Raw genomic sequence first — 17,820 nt, 5'->3', positions numbered from 1 at the left:
TCAAGTTTGAACTATCTTTGCAAATGAAGGGTTTTGAGAACTCAAAGTATGAATCCACTAAACAGCTTCACATTCCTCTCGCTGTGTGGGGTGGTATGAGAGTTTCCAATACTATTATTACCATTATTTTTTTTTCAAAAATCTACTATTTAAAATGCTAAGTACGTTACTGAAAAGACTCTTCACTGCTTTTCAATTTCTCCCCCTGCCAGTTCAGCCCTAAGCAGGTGTTAGACTTCTGAAGAGCCTGCCTCAGGACTTTTAACTCGAACTACAAAGAGGAGCTTCAGAAATTACGATAAAAGGTGTTAAGAGAGAAATGAAGGTGAAGAGGTTATCTGACACTAACCTAAAATTGTACATAGTACCTTTTGAAAAATTATAGCTACCCAGAATATACCATTTGGTTTTGAATGGTTTTATCAATAACAGTCCATATATTTTTTTCACTCACATTTGAACACATTTCATTTATATTCGAAACAATGGGTATATTTAAAATTACATGCATTATCGGAAATTTTTAATCAGAGAGTTTTGCTCAGTCTGTATGAGTTTGGTTTGGTTTTGTGTTGTTTTGGTTTTGTATATAGGGAGACTAAAATAGAAAACTACAGAGAATACTGTGATTTTTTGCATGCTGAAAGATCACTAACTAAACAGGAAACTACAGAGAATATTGTTATTTTTTTGCATGCTGAAAGATCACTAACTAAACAGGAAACTACAGAGAATATTGTTATTTTTTTGCATGCTGAAAGATCACTGACCAACATATTATGGATATACTGTGTAACATATTACCCAAGTTACACAATACAGTTAACAAGTGTATGACTCTTGCTAGGTGCAGATGCTAATAAGATGACTAAGCTATGGTCCTGGCCTCCACATATACCCTAGTACTAAAGAGACACATGTCAAATGAATCATTACTATTCAGCACGATGAGCAGTACAATAGTAATAAGCGCTAGGTGCTGTGGGGACCCAGAGGTCAGAGGAACTAACACTGCCTGGGAAAGGTAAGGAAAACTCCAACAGAAGAGGTGACCTACTGAGTGTGATCCTTGAGAAAGACCCAGCAATTCTGGTGTTTAAGCGGTCAAGGGCAATTCAGAAAGCAGAAACGGGATGGGCACAGAGAAAAGCAAATTCCTTTGGAAACAGATTAAATGGTTTCAGGCTGGTCTAACAGAGGATGAGAGCAATAGGGGATGAGGCTCTGAGTGGTTGGCTGAGGCCATGCTACGAAGAGTCTTGGATACCTTCCTAAAGTTCAGATTTTATCTTGTAGGCACTGGAAAGGTTCTGAAGGATTTTAAGGAAATTACATCAGCACTTCGCATCGGGGGGAAAAAAAAACGCCAGCATTTTGAAAGATGGCTTGAAGGTTCTGGCTGGAGGAGGGAAGAGGCACCTGCAGCAACAAACTGCAGAAATTTGGAAAACTTGAGAGAATGTCAGTGATAATGAAGCATTACCACAAACCCAGGTTAACGCCTACTTCTTTTCTGACTTCCAGGTCTAAAAAAAGAAACTTCCATGTTATATGAACAACGTACTGATTTTTTTTAAAGACTTTTGCCCTTTCCTGTTCTTGCAGAAAGCAAAAAATTGACAAACATTGCTCTATTCTTAAAACACAAAGTATAGCAACTTCAAATTGATTCAACTTGCCTTAAATTTCTCAATAGTTTTTCTAGTTGCATTAAAACTTCAACTGAAGTATGTGTGCGGGTGCCCAAAACTGAAAGGTAAATACAAAACTAAAACTAGTTGCTCCATTTGAGATTAGGATAATGGTTGATTTTTTTTTCTTCCAACAGTAGATATTTAACAATAACGTATTGCCCCGGCTTTTCAAATTTTAAAAAAGCCTTCTTTGATTTACCATCTTGAAGAAAATAAGGAAAGGAAAAATATCTCTGTCCTTAAAAAGATGAAAAGCTTCATCTGTCTTCAAACCTTATACTTGTTTTGATACATTCATAAATCTGCATCTAAAAGTCCAGTTTAAAAAAATGTTTAATTTTACACCATCATCAGGAATGGCTCTGTATAGCACAGGGAACACTGCTCAATATTCTGTTATAACCTAAATGGGTAAAGAATTTGAAAAAGAATAGATACATGTATATGTATAACTGAATCACTTTGTTGTACACCTGAAACTAATACAACATTGTTAATCAACTGTGCTCCAAGATAAAAATGTTTAAAAAGAGCCTAAGAAAAGAATCAGAATAGAAACAAAAGACAAAAATGGCCTTCAAGCGCTTCCCTGGTGGTGCAGTGCTTAAGAACCCACCTACCAATGCAGAAGCCACGGGTTCGAGCCCTGGTCCGGGAAGATCCCACATGCCACAGAGCAACTAAGTCCGTGCGCCACAACTACTAAGCCTGCGCTCTAGAGCCCGCAAGCCGCAACTACTGAGCCCATATGCCACAACTACTGAAGCCCATGCATCTAGAGCTGATGCTCCGCAACAAGAGAAGCCACTGCAATGAGAAGCCCGTGCACCACAACGAAGAGTAGCCCCCGCTCGCCACAACTAGAGAAAAGCCCGCACGCAGCAACAAAGACCCAATGCAGCCAAAAATAAATAGATAAATTTTTTTAAATGGCCTTCAAGACATTTAAAAATGTTAAATAGATGACACTAGTTGTTTGCTTCTTTATATTTAATGAGTTCTTTTTAATAAAGCTGAAAGTGTGTGTAATTGAAAGAAGAGATAAATTCAAAATAAAGGTCTTTAAATAAATAAATAAAGGTCTTTGAGGCTCAAACCAAAGTAGCTCCCAAGGCTGAATCTGGCCTCCTGGGTTTTCTTTTATAGTCAACTGTTACAAGTGTTCCTATACCAACCTTAAAGTGTCCTGTTTTAATCGCAGCAGCCGCTAACACTGTTCCTGAAAGAAAATTAACTCTTCAGATGGGAGATTTCCTACGGTCTGCACACCGCAGTCTCTCTGGGCTTCATCCAAGACAGGTGAACTGTGCTCCATTGTGGCCTCCTTACAGGCTTTCAAAGCACAATGGAGAATGGTTTTCTAACATATTTGTACCGCATAAGGGTTCCTGTGGAGAGTTCTATTTCCTGGATATAAACTAGAAATTGCTGTAATTTTTTTAGTTCTTTTTAATTTGCAGTTAAATGAAATATGACAACAACAAGAGGAATAGCAATCATGCAGGTATCCAGGGCCAACACATAAGGCTCATCACTTGTGTAAAGCATAAAACAAGGAAAATCTCTTTAAACGAATCCAATCTTTCTGCAACAACTAGCCTTTTGAAAAATCAAACTGATCACCAATACATTTTAAAAGAGGAATTTTAAAAAACGTATTTCCATAAACTAAATATACCTGAGGCAAAAGAAGGATAAAGAAACACTCGGCAAATGCAAAAGATGAATTTCAACTCTTGTTCTGCTGGATTACTTAAAATATAAACACCAGTTGAGAAAAAAAATTTTTTTTTTTTTTTTTTGGCCACGCCATGCAGCTTATGATATCCTAGTTCCCCGACCAGGGATTGAACCCAGGCCCTTGGCAGTGAAAGCGCAGAGTCCTAACCACTGGACCACCAGGGAATTCTCAAGAAAAAATTCTTATAGTCTTTTATAATATATAATAATGATAATGACCCTACACTCTAATGATAACCATGTCTAACATATGCTGAGTTCTTACTATGTTCCAAGAACTATGCTAAGCTCTCTATATCACAAGATAGACTTATTTTTGCCTGCTAAGCATTCATTCCTCCCTTCCAATTACATCCCCGTTTTCCTTCCCCACTCATGTGGTCATGGTGAGCTGATCCATCACAGTTGCACCATCTCCAAACTGATCCTAAACTGGACATTTAGAAAACTCTATTCCCTTGGGCACAGCAGTCAGTTCAGAGTGCCTCCCAGTCCCAGCAAGGCCAATCAAATTTCGTAAATAAAGGTTTGGAGTTCAAAACCTCCCTTCCTGGGCTTCCCTGGTGGCGCAGTTGTTGAGAGTTCGCCTGCCGATGCAGGGGACACGGGTTCGTGCCCCGGTCCGGGAAGATCCCACGTGCCGCGGAGCAACTAAGCCTGTGCACCACAACTACTGAGCCTGCGCTCTAGAGCCTGCAAGCCACTACTACTGAGCCCACGTGCCACAACTACTGAAGCCCGTGCGCCTAGAGCCCATGCTCCGCCACAAGAGAAACCAAAGCAATGAGAAGCCCAAACACTGCAACAAAGAGTAGCCCCCGCTTGCCACAACTAAAGAAAGCCCACACGCAGCAACAAAGACCCAACACGCCAAAATTAAATAAATTAATTTTTTTAAAAAAAGACATGGGGTAAGGGATTAAGAGGCACAAACTATTATGATAAAATAAGCTACAAGGATATATTGTAAAACACGGGGAATATAGCCAATATTTTATATTAACTATAAATGGAGTATAACCTTTAAAAATTGTGAATCACTATATTGTACACCTGTAACTTATATAATATTATACATCAACTATACCTCAACTATACCTCAATAAAAAATAAATAAAAATTTTAAAATTACATTTCTTTCTTTAAAAAAAAACAGTCAAAGGAAAATAAAATGTATTATCCTTATGCTCTCATCAGATCCTCTTAAAGTCCAGAATTAAATGAACAAAAGAAAGATTTCTTATATCTCCTTCTGCATTCCTCTGAATGAATTTAGCCCCTAATAGTGGCTATGAAATTAGTTATGATTTCAAGTCAGTTCCATTAATAAAGAAAAAGAAAAAATAGGACAACATGAAAAATACCTTATGATTTCAAGTTGTCTTCCTTATCCTCTAAATATTTTAGTCCAAAAACATGCTTCCGTTAGACTCCAATTATTATGCCTTACCTGACACATAAGAAAAATCAAAATCAATCTTTGATCTTAAAAATTAGGGGGGAAACCCTTCCAAGGTCTTTTCATAACAGTTACATGTCTACACTGTGTTGAATAGCATCACTTAAGAAATGAAACAAGAACATCTACTTTGAACCAGGCACTAAACACCAGCAAGCATGCTTTAACACATCACACAATGGGGCTGACTTACATTTCCTTAATTTAAAAGTTCTATCGTCGTAAGTAGCAGCAATCATCTCATAGTCAAATCAAAAATATTAAAAGAAATGAGGAAGATGCAAAACAGTGTTCCCCAAAGTAGGAAGAGTTTATGAAATGAAAGTGAGGGGTAGCGCCCAGAAAGGGTATCAAAAGCTCCCTAATTATACTGGAAGGAGGCTAAGGTTCAGAGCAAAAGTCTCCTTGTCATTCTTCAGAGTTCAGATCCTCTGTTGATAAAGGGAAGGTAGAAGGTGTTTAAAAACAGGATAAACAATAAATAATTCACGCTGCTGAAGTATTGTTTTTGTTTACAGAAATGGCAACTTAAAGTCAGATAGAAAACTAAACTTGCATGGATTTTAAGTCATTTGCCTTCTTCCACAAATAAGTTCAAGTCCTCTTTTCCTACATTTCCCCTTTTAGTCTTCTTTTTTCTCTTTCCCAGCTAACTATGAAAACATATTTCCTTATTGCTTTCCATCTTTTCGCCAAACTTTTTGTGAGTTTTTATTTTAAAATCAATCTGAATGATCTAACTCTAGGCACAAACTGCATTCTTCTAACCCTTGTTAAATGGTAAGTAATATAAAGACAGGTGGGAAAATATAGACAGGTTGATTATTTGCTAAGTGTCCACGGTAAGGATTAAGGGGAAATTCCCAGACAATAAAATGATGAGACAAATTACCAAACCTACTTTAAGGGAATGCCCTAATGCTAGAGATTTAAAGTTAGTTCCTCTAAGAAATTCTGGAAGATTCTGACTAGAAGCGAAAGTGAACATTTTCTGAATGGTGGAAATATTACTTATTACTATTTACATTTTTCTTAGCATCTTCTCCAGTCTTCAGACGGGAGGGAGGGGGAGGTGAGCTAGTAAGGCACTGAGGCGAAAAGCCGCAGCGGGTGACAGTACAGGCCAAACACCAGGAGGTCAACCTTTATCAGTCTCCAGTGTCCTGTTAGCTTTCATGACCTGGGAAACTCGAAGCCAGTCACCCGAGGCGTATCCCGCCTTCCCCGGCACTTCGCCTCCTCAAGGTGGCGGCGGGAGCGACAATCCGAGCGCGACGCGCGCGGCGCTCTGGGAGCGGAAGAAGGAGCCGCGCGGCGGCGGCCCAACCGGAAGAGGAGGGGCCGGGCCTGGAGGATCCCCGAGAATCGTTGTTGCCCTGGCCGTCGGTGTTTGCGGGTCGCGGGGAGCAGGGCCTGGCGGGCGGGGTGTGTCGCGATGCCGGAGCTGGCGGTGCAGAAGGTGGTGGTCCACCCCCTGGTGCTGCTCAGTGTGGTGGATCATTTCAATCGGTGAGCGGGCGGCACGGGGCGTCCTACCGGGGCCGGTGGCGCCGCCGCTGCTGAGTCACGGCGCGCTGGGGATGGCGCGGCGGCCGCGGGGGCGCAGATGCACCGGGGTTGGCCCTGGGTCACCGAGGGGCCCAGAGCAGCTCCGTTCACGAAGCCCCAAGTCACCTGGCATCGTCTCCCCCGCCGTCCAGCCGGCACTCCATGAACTGGGCTTCTCGTTCCTTTTACCCAGTCCGTACGATGCCAGAGTATGGGGGGGCAGGCTTCACTTGGCCCTGATCCCCAGGCCTCGTGCCCATCTGTCACCTCGTCCGCCCCTTTTCGCCTGAAAGACTCGGTGTCTGGTAGGAAAGCCCTTCAGACTTGCACTTTTTGCCTCTGAAGGCCGTCACCGAAATTCTGTACTCAGCGCTCCAAAGGACTCCCTGGAAGAACTGTGGTTTTAATATAACTTGCGAAAGTTTCCAAGTGGGACTGTGGTTTGACGATAGCTTAAAACGTAGATGTTTTAAGTTTTGATAAGTTTTTCTTTTGAAAATGAGACCGGTTGGAGATGTTGGCATTAATGAATAAGAAAACATCCCACAGATGTTTCTTCCGCCTTTGCTTGCTTGTTTTTGAGCTGTTCGTCCAGCTGGACCTGTTACACGTGTTCATAAATTTTACAAGATAATTAATTGACTTGGAAAGTTGTAAGACCCAGTTGGGAGCATCTGCTGTAAAGTCATAGTTGCTAAGTGCCCATCATCTTGTAAATTGCTTTGTACAACTCCCAGTTCAACCAGAGCCAAAACCAAACTCAAGACTCCTGTGAGGTTTAGGGTCCCCAGTTCAGTTCCATTGCTTTGTAGCACCCTTAGCCTAACAGGATATGCGAGCTTTCCCACTGTACAATGATTAGTATTTTTCTCCCGTAGGATACTATAGGTACTAAGAGGGCAAGCATCTTTTCAGTTCTGTTCAGTAAATTCAGCGAACACTTGTTAAGGGCATAGTGAAGGCAGACACTGCAAGCTGCTGTGTCAGACAATTGCAGGGTTTTTTAAAACGCAAATGGATTTTTATAGATCAAAAGAAAAGCCCATGAGTGTGGAAGTTTCCTTTGAACTTAGATTTCCCAAAAAATTAGAACCACCAGAATACAGAATCCTTAACTTTGTTTGGTCCAAACCCTAAATATAGTAAGCATTTATAAATTTGCCAAACCATATGTTTAGATAAATACAGTTAAATCAGTATGAAACCAGCAACTGTTAAGGAATTGTAGTTCATTTCACAGTGACTTTTGTCTTTGCTTTGAACATAGAATTGTATTGTTTCTGTATGTTATAATTGTTAGTGGTTAAAGGAGAATTCTCTACATGATGACCAATGAAATGAGATATAAGTGAAACACTTGCAGTTCCTTAGGACAAAAATCATTGAGGAGGTTTGATATGGAAATAAATATTCTGAAGTAGTCTTTCTGGTTCATTGAGCCCTCCTCCCAGTATGATTAGTCACTGGCTCACTTCCAGCTTCTGTATAATTAAGCCATTCAGAGACCACAAATGGCACACACACGCTTCTGGGTCAGAATCATTTTCTGAGCCCCTAAATGGTACAAAGAATTATAACATCTATTGGGGCTTGTTGACATAGATGCTCCAGAGAAGAGTTGGCAAGCTGGACCATAAAACTGGTTCAACTTTAGCATCTTTATCCCTGAAAAGATTTGAGGACAGAGAAGATGGGGAAAATTTAAAAGAGAAAGGTAAGCTGCAGAGGAAAAAATAAAATTAAATGTGATTTCAAACACCAGTCAAATAACATTTAAAACCTTAAGATCTGGGGAGTTTTCATTTTCTCCGTTTTAAATTTCTATAAAGTTTGAGATTTTTTTCCAAGCATGTCTTTCTTTGCAGTCAGCAGTGAAATTGCCAGTGTCCATAGTTCACGAATTACCCATTATATTTATTAGAATTATTAAGGACTAACCCATTATATTTGTTTAGTGGGATTAGTTCCCAGATAAGCTAAATTGTATCTGTACCATTGATATTTCCTGTTGGATATCTTATTGTTGGTCCACTTCTGTCTGTGCCCATCCAGACTGATCTTCTGTTTTCTCATTCAGAATAGGCAAGGTTGGAAACCAGAAGCGTGTTGTTGGTGTGCTTTTGGGGTCGTGGCAAAAGAAAGTTCTCGATGTATCCAACAGTTTTGCAGGTAAAAGAAAAATTTGTCAAATATACCTCAGTTTTTAAAAAAATAAATAGGCAAATTTTACATTTTCTGAGTATGGTTAAAATGTCAGTTAACTTTTAAAAAGAAACTCTCGTGGTCTCCATTTTTTATTATAACCAAGCAGTTCTATTTCAGAATCGTTTAAGTATAGAAAAGGGAGGCTAAAGGATACACACTGAGCTGGATAGTAAATATTTAAAACTTGCAGGCCATACAGTCTCCATTGCAACTGCTCAGCTCTGCTAATGTAGCAGGAAAGCAACTATAGACAGTATGTAGACAAACTAATAGCTATATTGCAGTAAAACTATTAAAATAGGCAGCGGGTGTAGTTTGTCAACCCGTTGTACTAAACTATTAACCATGGTTATGGGTAGGCAAGGGGGAGATAAAGACCTTATGTTTTACACTGTTTAATAAATCTTTATAAGACTGTATCCATATATTTTATGATTGAAGCAACAATAATAAAGAACAACAAAATAATTCCTAGCATGGCTGCTAGACTAGCAGTCACTAACTCCAGTGTCTAAAAGGATCAGGCAGTAATGTAATTTGCCAGACGGGAATATTAGGAAGTGATGGAGCTTTTAGCAAACTGAAGAATGTGTCCTTTTCAAAGGGGGTTGCTTCTGTCTGGCTCTAGCCAGTTGTTGCTGGTCTTCCAGTTTTTCCAGAGAACCTGGAGGTCTGGATTTGTATGTGAAATCTTCCAGTTTTTACTAAAAGCAACTCAAAAATAATTTTAGTACTGTGTTGGACAAACCAAAGACATGGATCAGATCTGGCGTAGGGGTCTACAGTTGTGATATGTGCCCTTAGAGTTCTGTGTAGCACCCTAAACTGTTTTTTGGTTTTTTTCTCTCTAGTCCCTTTTGATGAAGACGACAAAGATGATTCTGTCTGGTTTTTAGACCACGATTATTTGGAAAACATGTATGGAATGTTTAAGAAGGTCAATGGTAGGTGGCATTGTGGCGCGCGCGCGCGCGCGCGTGTGTGTGTGTGTGTGTGTGTAGGTATATGTGTGCCCATAATGTCTTTTCTAAATATTCACTTTTCTTTGTTTAATGTCAAAGGCCCTTTCACTTAGCTAGACTGAAGTAAGACTAGTGGTAGTAGAGGAATGAGGTAGAATAAATGAGAAACTAGAGTAGCAATTTAAGGCCAGCTAGACCACCTAGGCTTCAGGGGAGAGAGCTAGCCCTCTACAGCAGAAAAGCAAAGAATGGTCAAATAAAATCCACCTGCCCCTAGAGCTTTAGTACCACCAGGGTAAATATCTCTGTTACATGTGTCACTTTCATTTTATTTCATTTCAGCAACCACACTGCTTTGGAAATGTTTATTCCCACAACACTCAGAGTTGTAATCTATGTGACATGAACTTGAATTTGTTTATATATTGCCTTGGAATTGTTTTCTAGTTGTTTCATGTATGACTGGTCTAAACTAGTCTGAGATATGTATATCTCTAGATTTCCTCTGCTGTTTATTTTCTGAGAATCCTGTTTTTGAGTTTTAGATTTCATAGGTATGTCAAGGTTTAGATGTCTGGAATTTCTGTAAAAGCTAGAGAACATAACTACTGGAGTTCTTACCCTTTTTGAGGGAAATATATAGATCTTTATGTAACAATTCAAAGCCACTAATTTTTCCTTCCCAGCCAGAGAAAGAATAGTTGGGTGGTACCACACAGGCCCTAAACTACACAAGAATGACATCGCCATCAATGAACTCATGAAAAGATACTGCCCTAACTCAGTAAGTGTACTCCATCTTTAAAACTCTTGACTCATATTCGTTGCCAGCTAACTCAAGAAAAAGAAAGCATCCTAGGAAGGATTTGGATAATGAATCATTTCACCACTTTTTTCTATAAGCTTGTGTTAATTTGCAGTGTTTTGTGTAGTATACGGTAACCCAGTGTATTTAGTAAATTAAACATCTGTTCAGTGCTAGGTATGTAAGTTATCTTCCTTAATCCTCTCAGTAACTGTATGAGATTGTTATCCTCTTTACAGTGAGAAAACTGAGGTTCAGAATGGTTAGTAAGGTCTTCTAAGTGTGGAGCTGGGATTAAAATGCCAGCTGTCTTGACTCTAATCTTCTTCTGCTTGATAACTTCACTATACTGCCTCTCAGCTTGTTAATGGATGGGGTTGAAGAGCAGGGCAAATAAGATAATTTGAAATGTAAAGTTATTTTTTTTTCTGAAAATTCTGGCTTATATCTGGTTGAATGAATGAAAAAGCTTCGGTAATCATCAGAATGGCCGCAGTTATTCCTTACGTGCTCAGTATGAGGTGATTTGCTATGATTTGTTTTTCTGCCAGGTATTGGTCATCATTGATGTAAAACCAAAGGACTTGGGACTGCCCACAGAAGCATATATTTCGGTGGAAGAAGTTCATGATGTAAGTCATCTTGCTGTGAGCCTAGGAGATTAGATTTGCTACTTTCAGGGCCATTGGGTTTTGTTTTTTTTTTTTCCATTTTCAAGTCAACAAATACTTTATAACAAAGAAAAGGTTATTGGTTTCTGTCAGTAGTTTGATATTATGTTTTTTTCCCCCAAATTTGAGTCACCAAATTTCAGAAATAGAGAGGACCATAGAAATCTAAAGTCCCCTTTTACAAATGAAATTGAGACCAAAGTAGTCAAATGATTGCCCAGAGATGTTCTCAGCAAAGTAAATGCGGAGCCTGGTGAGCTTGGTCTTAATCTAATGCAGTTTCCACTGTTGGCCCACCTATGTAGTGACTATATTATCTAGTCTATAGCCAATCCCTGTAGACTAGATCCTAGGTTTTCAAATAGAGTAAGTCAGAGCTGCCAGGAGCTAGATGGCAAAACCCATCTGTATGATTTGACACCTGTATAGTCAGCTCCGTGGCATTCAGTACCAGCTATGTTGTCTGTTAGCTTGTTTCTTGGGTATGGACATGAAGAGCTGCCAGAATAGCTTTTCTCTATTTCCAAGAAAATTGAACCTAAATTCTAGGGTAGGATTTGATGTGAAATTGTATATGAGTTTTGTTTTGAGCGTAAAATATTTGCACTTAGGGTGTGCAAAGAGCTCACTCTTGAATTTCCAAAGTTGAACGGACAGACTAAAGGCTGTCTTTCTTCCTTATGGTTATCCATATATTCAGTTTTAAAATCTGGAAAAGGCTTTGTTAAGTTAGTTCCCTGCAGATGTTCCTTGCACTGAGCTCTATGCTCCTGTTTCTCTTTGCCTTGCTACCAGAGAGCTTAGATCCAAATTTATTGCCTAGTTGCAGTAAGACTTTCATCCCTGGTCTTGATACAGTTGTTATAAGTTAAATTTTACCCTGCCTCTTTCAAAAAGGAATTAGAGGTGCTTATACATACGCATGCACATGCACGCACGCACTCACACACACACACACCAATGAAACAAGATCTTTTAAAAGAGGATGGAGGGGATGTAAGGGTCCTGTAATAAGATGAAGCCAGGGAAAATCAGTACATGAAAAGACATGCCACGAAGTCCTGCACAAGTGTTGAAGGCTCTGACCATCCTAGCATACAAAGCCAAGAGGAAGATGCCGTTTGCAGGATTCACACTGTCCTGGGTAAAATAACAACAGCTAATGTTTATACCACTTAGTGTAAGTGAAGTGACTTTCCCAAGAACTCACTGCTCCCTTACCACACATGGCAGAGCCAGGCTTTGAATCTAAGCAGCCTGGCTAGAGTCTGCACTCACTGCTGTGCTGTCGTGCCTTGCACACATTTTACAGCCTTTACAGGAGATGTACAGCCTCTTCTGGCACTAGATCTGATAAAAGTTTCTCCTGAGTCCCATCAGGAAATCACTAAGTGATACAGCAAACCACATCCACTAATGGGTTCCTTGACTAATTCAGGTCACCAGAAAATCAGTTATTCTAACCACGTTGCTTTGGTGCTCTGACTATTTGACCCAAGGGACAACAGATGGTTAAAAACTGTATCTTCTGACATGAGCTTGCCTCAAGTACAGGTGTTCTGAATATTGCCTATTTTAGAATGAATGCTTATAAGTCCTTAAAATTTAGCCGAATCAAGACTTCCCTGATGTTCATCTCTACTGCAGACTTGAGAGAATATCAAGATTTTCCTTAGAAATAAACTAATGATGATTCCCCACCACATCTCGTCCCTGAGCAGGACCACTGTGACTTCAGCTTAGAAGTCACAGTGCTTTGAAAGCTTTCAAAGCAAACTTTACCCACCCTTGCCATGAAAAAGCCAGTAATGACACCCATGAAAGTGATTTGGCTTAAAGCAGAAGAATCAAGGCATGAAAAGGAACATGCGCCAGTTTGTTCATTTGTTTGTAAGTAAATAACTAGTTAATTCTCCTCTCCCAGGATGGAACTCCAACCTCAAAAACATTTGAGCACGTGACCAGTGAAATTGGAGCAGAGGAAGCTGAGGAAGTCGGAGTTGAACACTTGTTACGGTGAGACTTTAGGACAGCATCAGAATCAGCAGCAGCCCAAGAAGCTGCTCAGTGTAAAGAAGAGATCTGTATCAGGAATAGGGAGCCCTGGGTTCTAGTCCTGGGTCATCTCTAAAGTGTCCCGAGTTATGATTTATGAGTTTGTGGACAGCACACGTTGTCTGGAAGCTGTAATGCTGGCTGTGACGGGAACAGATGTGTGAATTATTCAAAAGCAAACGTGTGCTCTTTCAGTGTACCTCCTTCTCAATGACTGTAGCTAGCCAGTTTTCTGCAGAGAATCTGCATCGTGGACTGGGATGGATGGATAGATGGATGGATGGATGGATTTAAATTTATATTTTATTTATTTATTTTTGGCTGAATTGGGTCTTCATTGCTGCATGTGGGCTTTCTCTCATTGCGGTGAGCAGGGACTACTCTTCGTTGCCGTGCGTGGTCTTCTCACTGCCGTGGCTTCTCTTGTTGCGAAGCACAGGCTCTAGGCACGTGGGCTTCAGTAGTTGTGGCACACAGACTCGGTAGTTGTGGCTCGCGGGCTCTAGAATGCAGGCTCAGTAGTGGCACATGGGCTTAGTTGCTCTGTGGCATGTGGGATCTTCCTGGGCCAGGGCTCGAACCCACATCCCCTGCATTGGCAGGCGGATTCTTAACCACTCTGCCACCAGGGAAGCCCTGGGGTTTTATTTTTAAATCCTCTGCTTACATAACCCTGACTTACTTGAAATGGTCATAGATTTTTTCAAACAATAAGATTCCTTCCAGTTCAAAAAGTTACTGCTGACTGATTTAAAAGCTTCTCCCAACATCATATAGATGCAGGTGGAGAAAATGCCACCCTTTTTAGGAACAGGGAACTTGAAGTAGAGAGGTGTTTTTTTGTTTTTTTAGTGAAAATGATTTCATTTTATCTCTCTCTTTTCTTTTGAAAAATGCCCTGTGATGAGAAAGATAAAACATATTCCTCCAAATGAAAACAAGATTAAGGCAGTTTTACTCAAATCTTTATAAAATGGGGAAGTAACATTTTTCCTTTGGAAAACTTGCCCCTCCTCACAAACTTAGTATTTCCTTAGAATGTGAAAATCTGCGTGATAGTACAGGACACTGATGTATTTTCCTGCCCTTTCTTGTGGGTTCCTACAGAGACATCAAAGACACTACAGTGGGCACCCTTTCCCAGCGGATCACAAACCAGGTTCATGGTTTGAAGGGACTCAATTCCAAGCTTCTGGATATCAGGAGCTACCTGGAGAAAGTGGCCACAGGCAAGCTGCCCATCAACCATCAGATCATCTACCAGCTGCAGGACGTCTTCAACCTGCTGCCAGATGTCAGCCTGCAGGAGTTTGTCAAGGCCTTTTACCTGAAGACCAATGACCAGATGGTGGTAGTGTATTTGGCCTCGCTGATCCGTTCCGTGGTCGCCTTGCACAACCTCATCAACAACAAGATCGCCAACCGGGACGCAGAGAAGAAAGAAGGGCAGGAAAAAGAAGACAGCAAAAAGGATAGAAAAGATGATAAAGAGAAAGATAAGGAAAAGAGTGATGTAAAGAAAGAAGAGAAAAAGGAGAAAAAATAAAACATGTAGCTTTTTAATTTGTAAATTAAAGTCTTACAAACTAACTCATTGTGCCGCCAGAGGGTTCTTTTCACTTTAAGTGCAAAAGCTGTATTGATGAGAGCTCTCTGGATAGAGGGACTAATCTTGTACCTGAACTGCAGCTTAGGCTGCTCTGAGTTGGGAATGTGATAGCTCAGGCTTCAGACTGTGTGAGAAAAGTGAAGAGACATAAACGTAACATTTTTGGTACTCTTCTTGCTTCTATCTATAAGACCAGGAGTTGAATTTTCCCCATCTCAAGAGACTCTTGGGGTCTGTTTCTGGCAGTCTGCAAAATTGCAGAATGGAATGCACGAATTCCATAAGTATTCTGCCTCAGAACACCTTGAGGTCTGCCCCTCTGGACTCTGTTGAGAATACCACCCCACGGGACTTCTTGGACCCGTAGCTCTGGCATTCTCGGGGCTTGGGATCCATCTCAAGATATTGTTTACCTTCGAAGACACAATTAAATGGCTTGGTTTTTAAGTCTGTGTTCTGGTCGTTTTTGACTCTGGATGTGGTGATCCGTTGTTTTCAGAAGCAACCAAGACAGTCTTTAATTGAAGCTGCCTTAAAGAATTATTTTAGACTGAATCTTTTATGAAAGCACCTCATTCCTTTAAAGACATACAGCTGTAGGGAGGAGAGCTCTCAACTGAGCCCAGAAGACCTGTGTCCTAGTTAATGCCTCAGATTCCTCATCTGTGAAGTCCCTAGAACAGTTTTTTATAAGAGACACATTCACTTACTATTGCAGTAGGTCTAAGTACATCAGGCCACAAGGTTAGTGGGGATGGAACAAAGTCTCCCCAAAGTAAGTGTTCAAGATACTTAATCATTTGACTTACAGCTGTCACTTGGATATTAATTTCCTTTCTTGAGCAATTAGAACCTCCCTAAGAGTTCTCTAATGCACCATATGGACTGTCAATGTTCAGATATTTAAGAATATAATAGCACTAGAACTAAGTCAGTGGAATCTCATAAACCACTTCATAATGTTATAATGCCTCAAAGTTACTGGAAGCATCCATTTTTAATCCACAGACCTGCCTGCCAAAGAACTAGTTGAAATTTGGGGGCTCATGTAGAGCTAGCTTTTATCCTACATAAATAGGAGCACCCCCATCAGTGGTCTCTTCAAGGTTCATTAAGATTCTGAGAAAAAAAGAAACAGTAAAGGGAAAAAAACTAGAGAACCAAGTTTTGTCTACTGCAGCAATCAAAAGTCAGATGGTTGTTACATCTAACCGAATAAAAAATACGAAATACATAGTTCAAAGCTTGAGATGCATTTAAAATGATAGGAGTGTGTTGAAGTTTTTCAGATTTGGTTGCCATGTTTAGAACAAACAGAAAGGGAAACTTTCTCCACGGTGGCCAGGAAAGAGCTGGGATGCAATGATTCTGAGGCTAGGCAGGGGGAAGGAGGAGAATGTCATCCCGAAGAGTGGGTCCTTTATGTAGGATTGGGGGCAACTTGAGACCACACAGGATCATATCCACCTTTAGTAGTATGATCTTCACTTAAAAAGCTTTCCCAGGGTCTAACAGGACAATGCCACAGGCTTTTAAGTTTGTCACCGTTTGATAAATGTAATGTTTATTGAGCATATGAGAACATGGGAATACCCAGGCCTTGTTATATTTAATAGTTTGAGCCACATGTGGCAAAATTGACTTCTACCTTCCTAACAGGCTCTTCAGTTCCTACTTCTAACAAAATTCACTTGTAGCCTTTAGAGTCACGTAGGCTCATTTTCTAAGGCAAAATTGCTGCCATCCTATATAAGGGGGGCGAGCTTTGTAAGAATATTGATGAAGTCTTGCTTATACAAATAGCAGCTGACTTGACTGCAAAACCCATGGCCCTCACCTAAAATAAAGCCATGTGTTTGGATAGCTCAGCAGTCTCAAGATGAGATTTCTAAACTACTTCTGTTGTTTTTGAACACACTGAAAAAGTATCCTAGAAAAAGTCTGATCCCAATTCTGGACCTCATATCCAGAGTTATGACATTCCCTTCCTTCCATTTTCAAAACATCCCACGATGGCTTAGGGAGTTCAGGCTGCTCCTGCTACACACGTTCCAGAGAGGAGGGCATTTATTCCTTACTAGTTTTCTGTCTGATAACTAACATCTGAAATATCCCTAAACTTAGAGGTCAGTTATCCTTAGTGAAAAGATGGATACTATCAGGTGGAACAACAGCTTTGGGCCCGCTAATTAGTTAAATGTTCTTTCATTTTACTCAGATCATCAATCACTAAAGGGACAAACGGAAGAAATCATCATTGAAGGACGACCATATTACTTCTCCAATGTGCCAGATGCAAAGTAAACCTTTCCAGCAGGAATTAGCAACCCCAGAATCTCACTCCCATTTCTGGAGGACCCTCCAGCTGTGAGAACTTAGCCGTGCACAATCACCTTCACTTCAAATAAAAGAACTTATTAACACAGGTCCTCATAAAAGAATGAAAGATCCTATTCCTTGGAAGTTATGAACAGGCCTTTTCTTCTACCATTTTCCCACGAAAAGATCTATGAAGCAGAAATAAGACCTGAGAATGAATTTGCGGTTGCTAACCAAACTACTCCATCTGCCCCTGACACAGGAAATAGGAAGGATGTGGGACGTGTTGGGAAAGTAGAGAAGCATCTGATTTATGTGACCCACAAGAGAATATCTCTACAGCTTCCCTAAACAAATTCATTCCAAATTATTATACATAATATAGGCAAGTGCTGATTTCCGTATCTGTGCCTTTCAACTCTCTGCATTCATCTATTTTGCCTGGAAGCAGCACTGAGTTCATATCCTTTAAAAAGAAAAAAAAAAAAAAGCCAAAACTAATGGCTATTCCCATTGGGGGAGTAGGTATAAAAATGACTCTGGAAGCAGGGAAATGGAAGTAGGGAAAGAAAATAGAGGAAAAGAAAGGAAGAGGAAACTGCGTTAGTTAGTGTTTCCAAGTCCTAAGTCAAGAGAAATCTTTCTCTGAGCGTTCCTCTTTGGAGCCAATCTGTTCTTCAACACTAGATGGCACCATTGACTAATCTCATCTTGGCAAGAGAATCATTTGATTGCCAGTTCAACATGGAATTG

General features: G+C 40.3%; 1 protein-coding gene across 1 annotated transcript; it reads left to right on the top strand.

Moving 5' to 3' along the window:
- The first annotated feature begins 6,233 nt into the window (after window positions 1-6,233).
- On the top strand, window positions 6,234-15,195 carry PSMD7 (proteasome 26S subunit, non-ATPase 7). The gene is made up of 7 exons (XM_082676707.1): window positions 6,234-6,402; window positions 8,519-8,610; window positions 9,498-9,590; window positions 10,295-10,392; window positions 10,965-11,045; window positions 13,009-13,100; window positions 14,247-15,195. Exons 1-7 carry the CDS (start codon window positions 6,329-6,331, stop codon window positions 14,683-14,685), a joined length of 969 nt encoding a protein of 322 aa, XP_082532833.1. The 5' UTR covers window positions 6,234-6,328; the 3' UTR covers window positions 14,686-15,195.
- Window positions 15,196-17,820: the final 2,625 nt, after the last annotated feature.

Source organism: Grampus griseus, assembly GCF_964374135.1.
Source record: "Grampus griseus genome assembly, chromosome: 19".
Taxonomy (NCBI): domain Eukaryota; kingdom Metazoa; phylum Chordata; class Mammalia; order Artiodactyla; family Delphinidae; genus Grampus; species Grampus griseus.
This window is presented reverse-complemented; position numbering and strand designations above follow the sequence as displayed.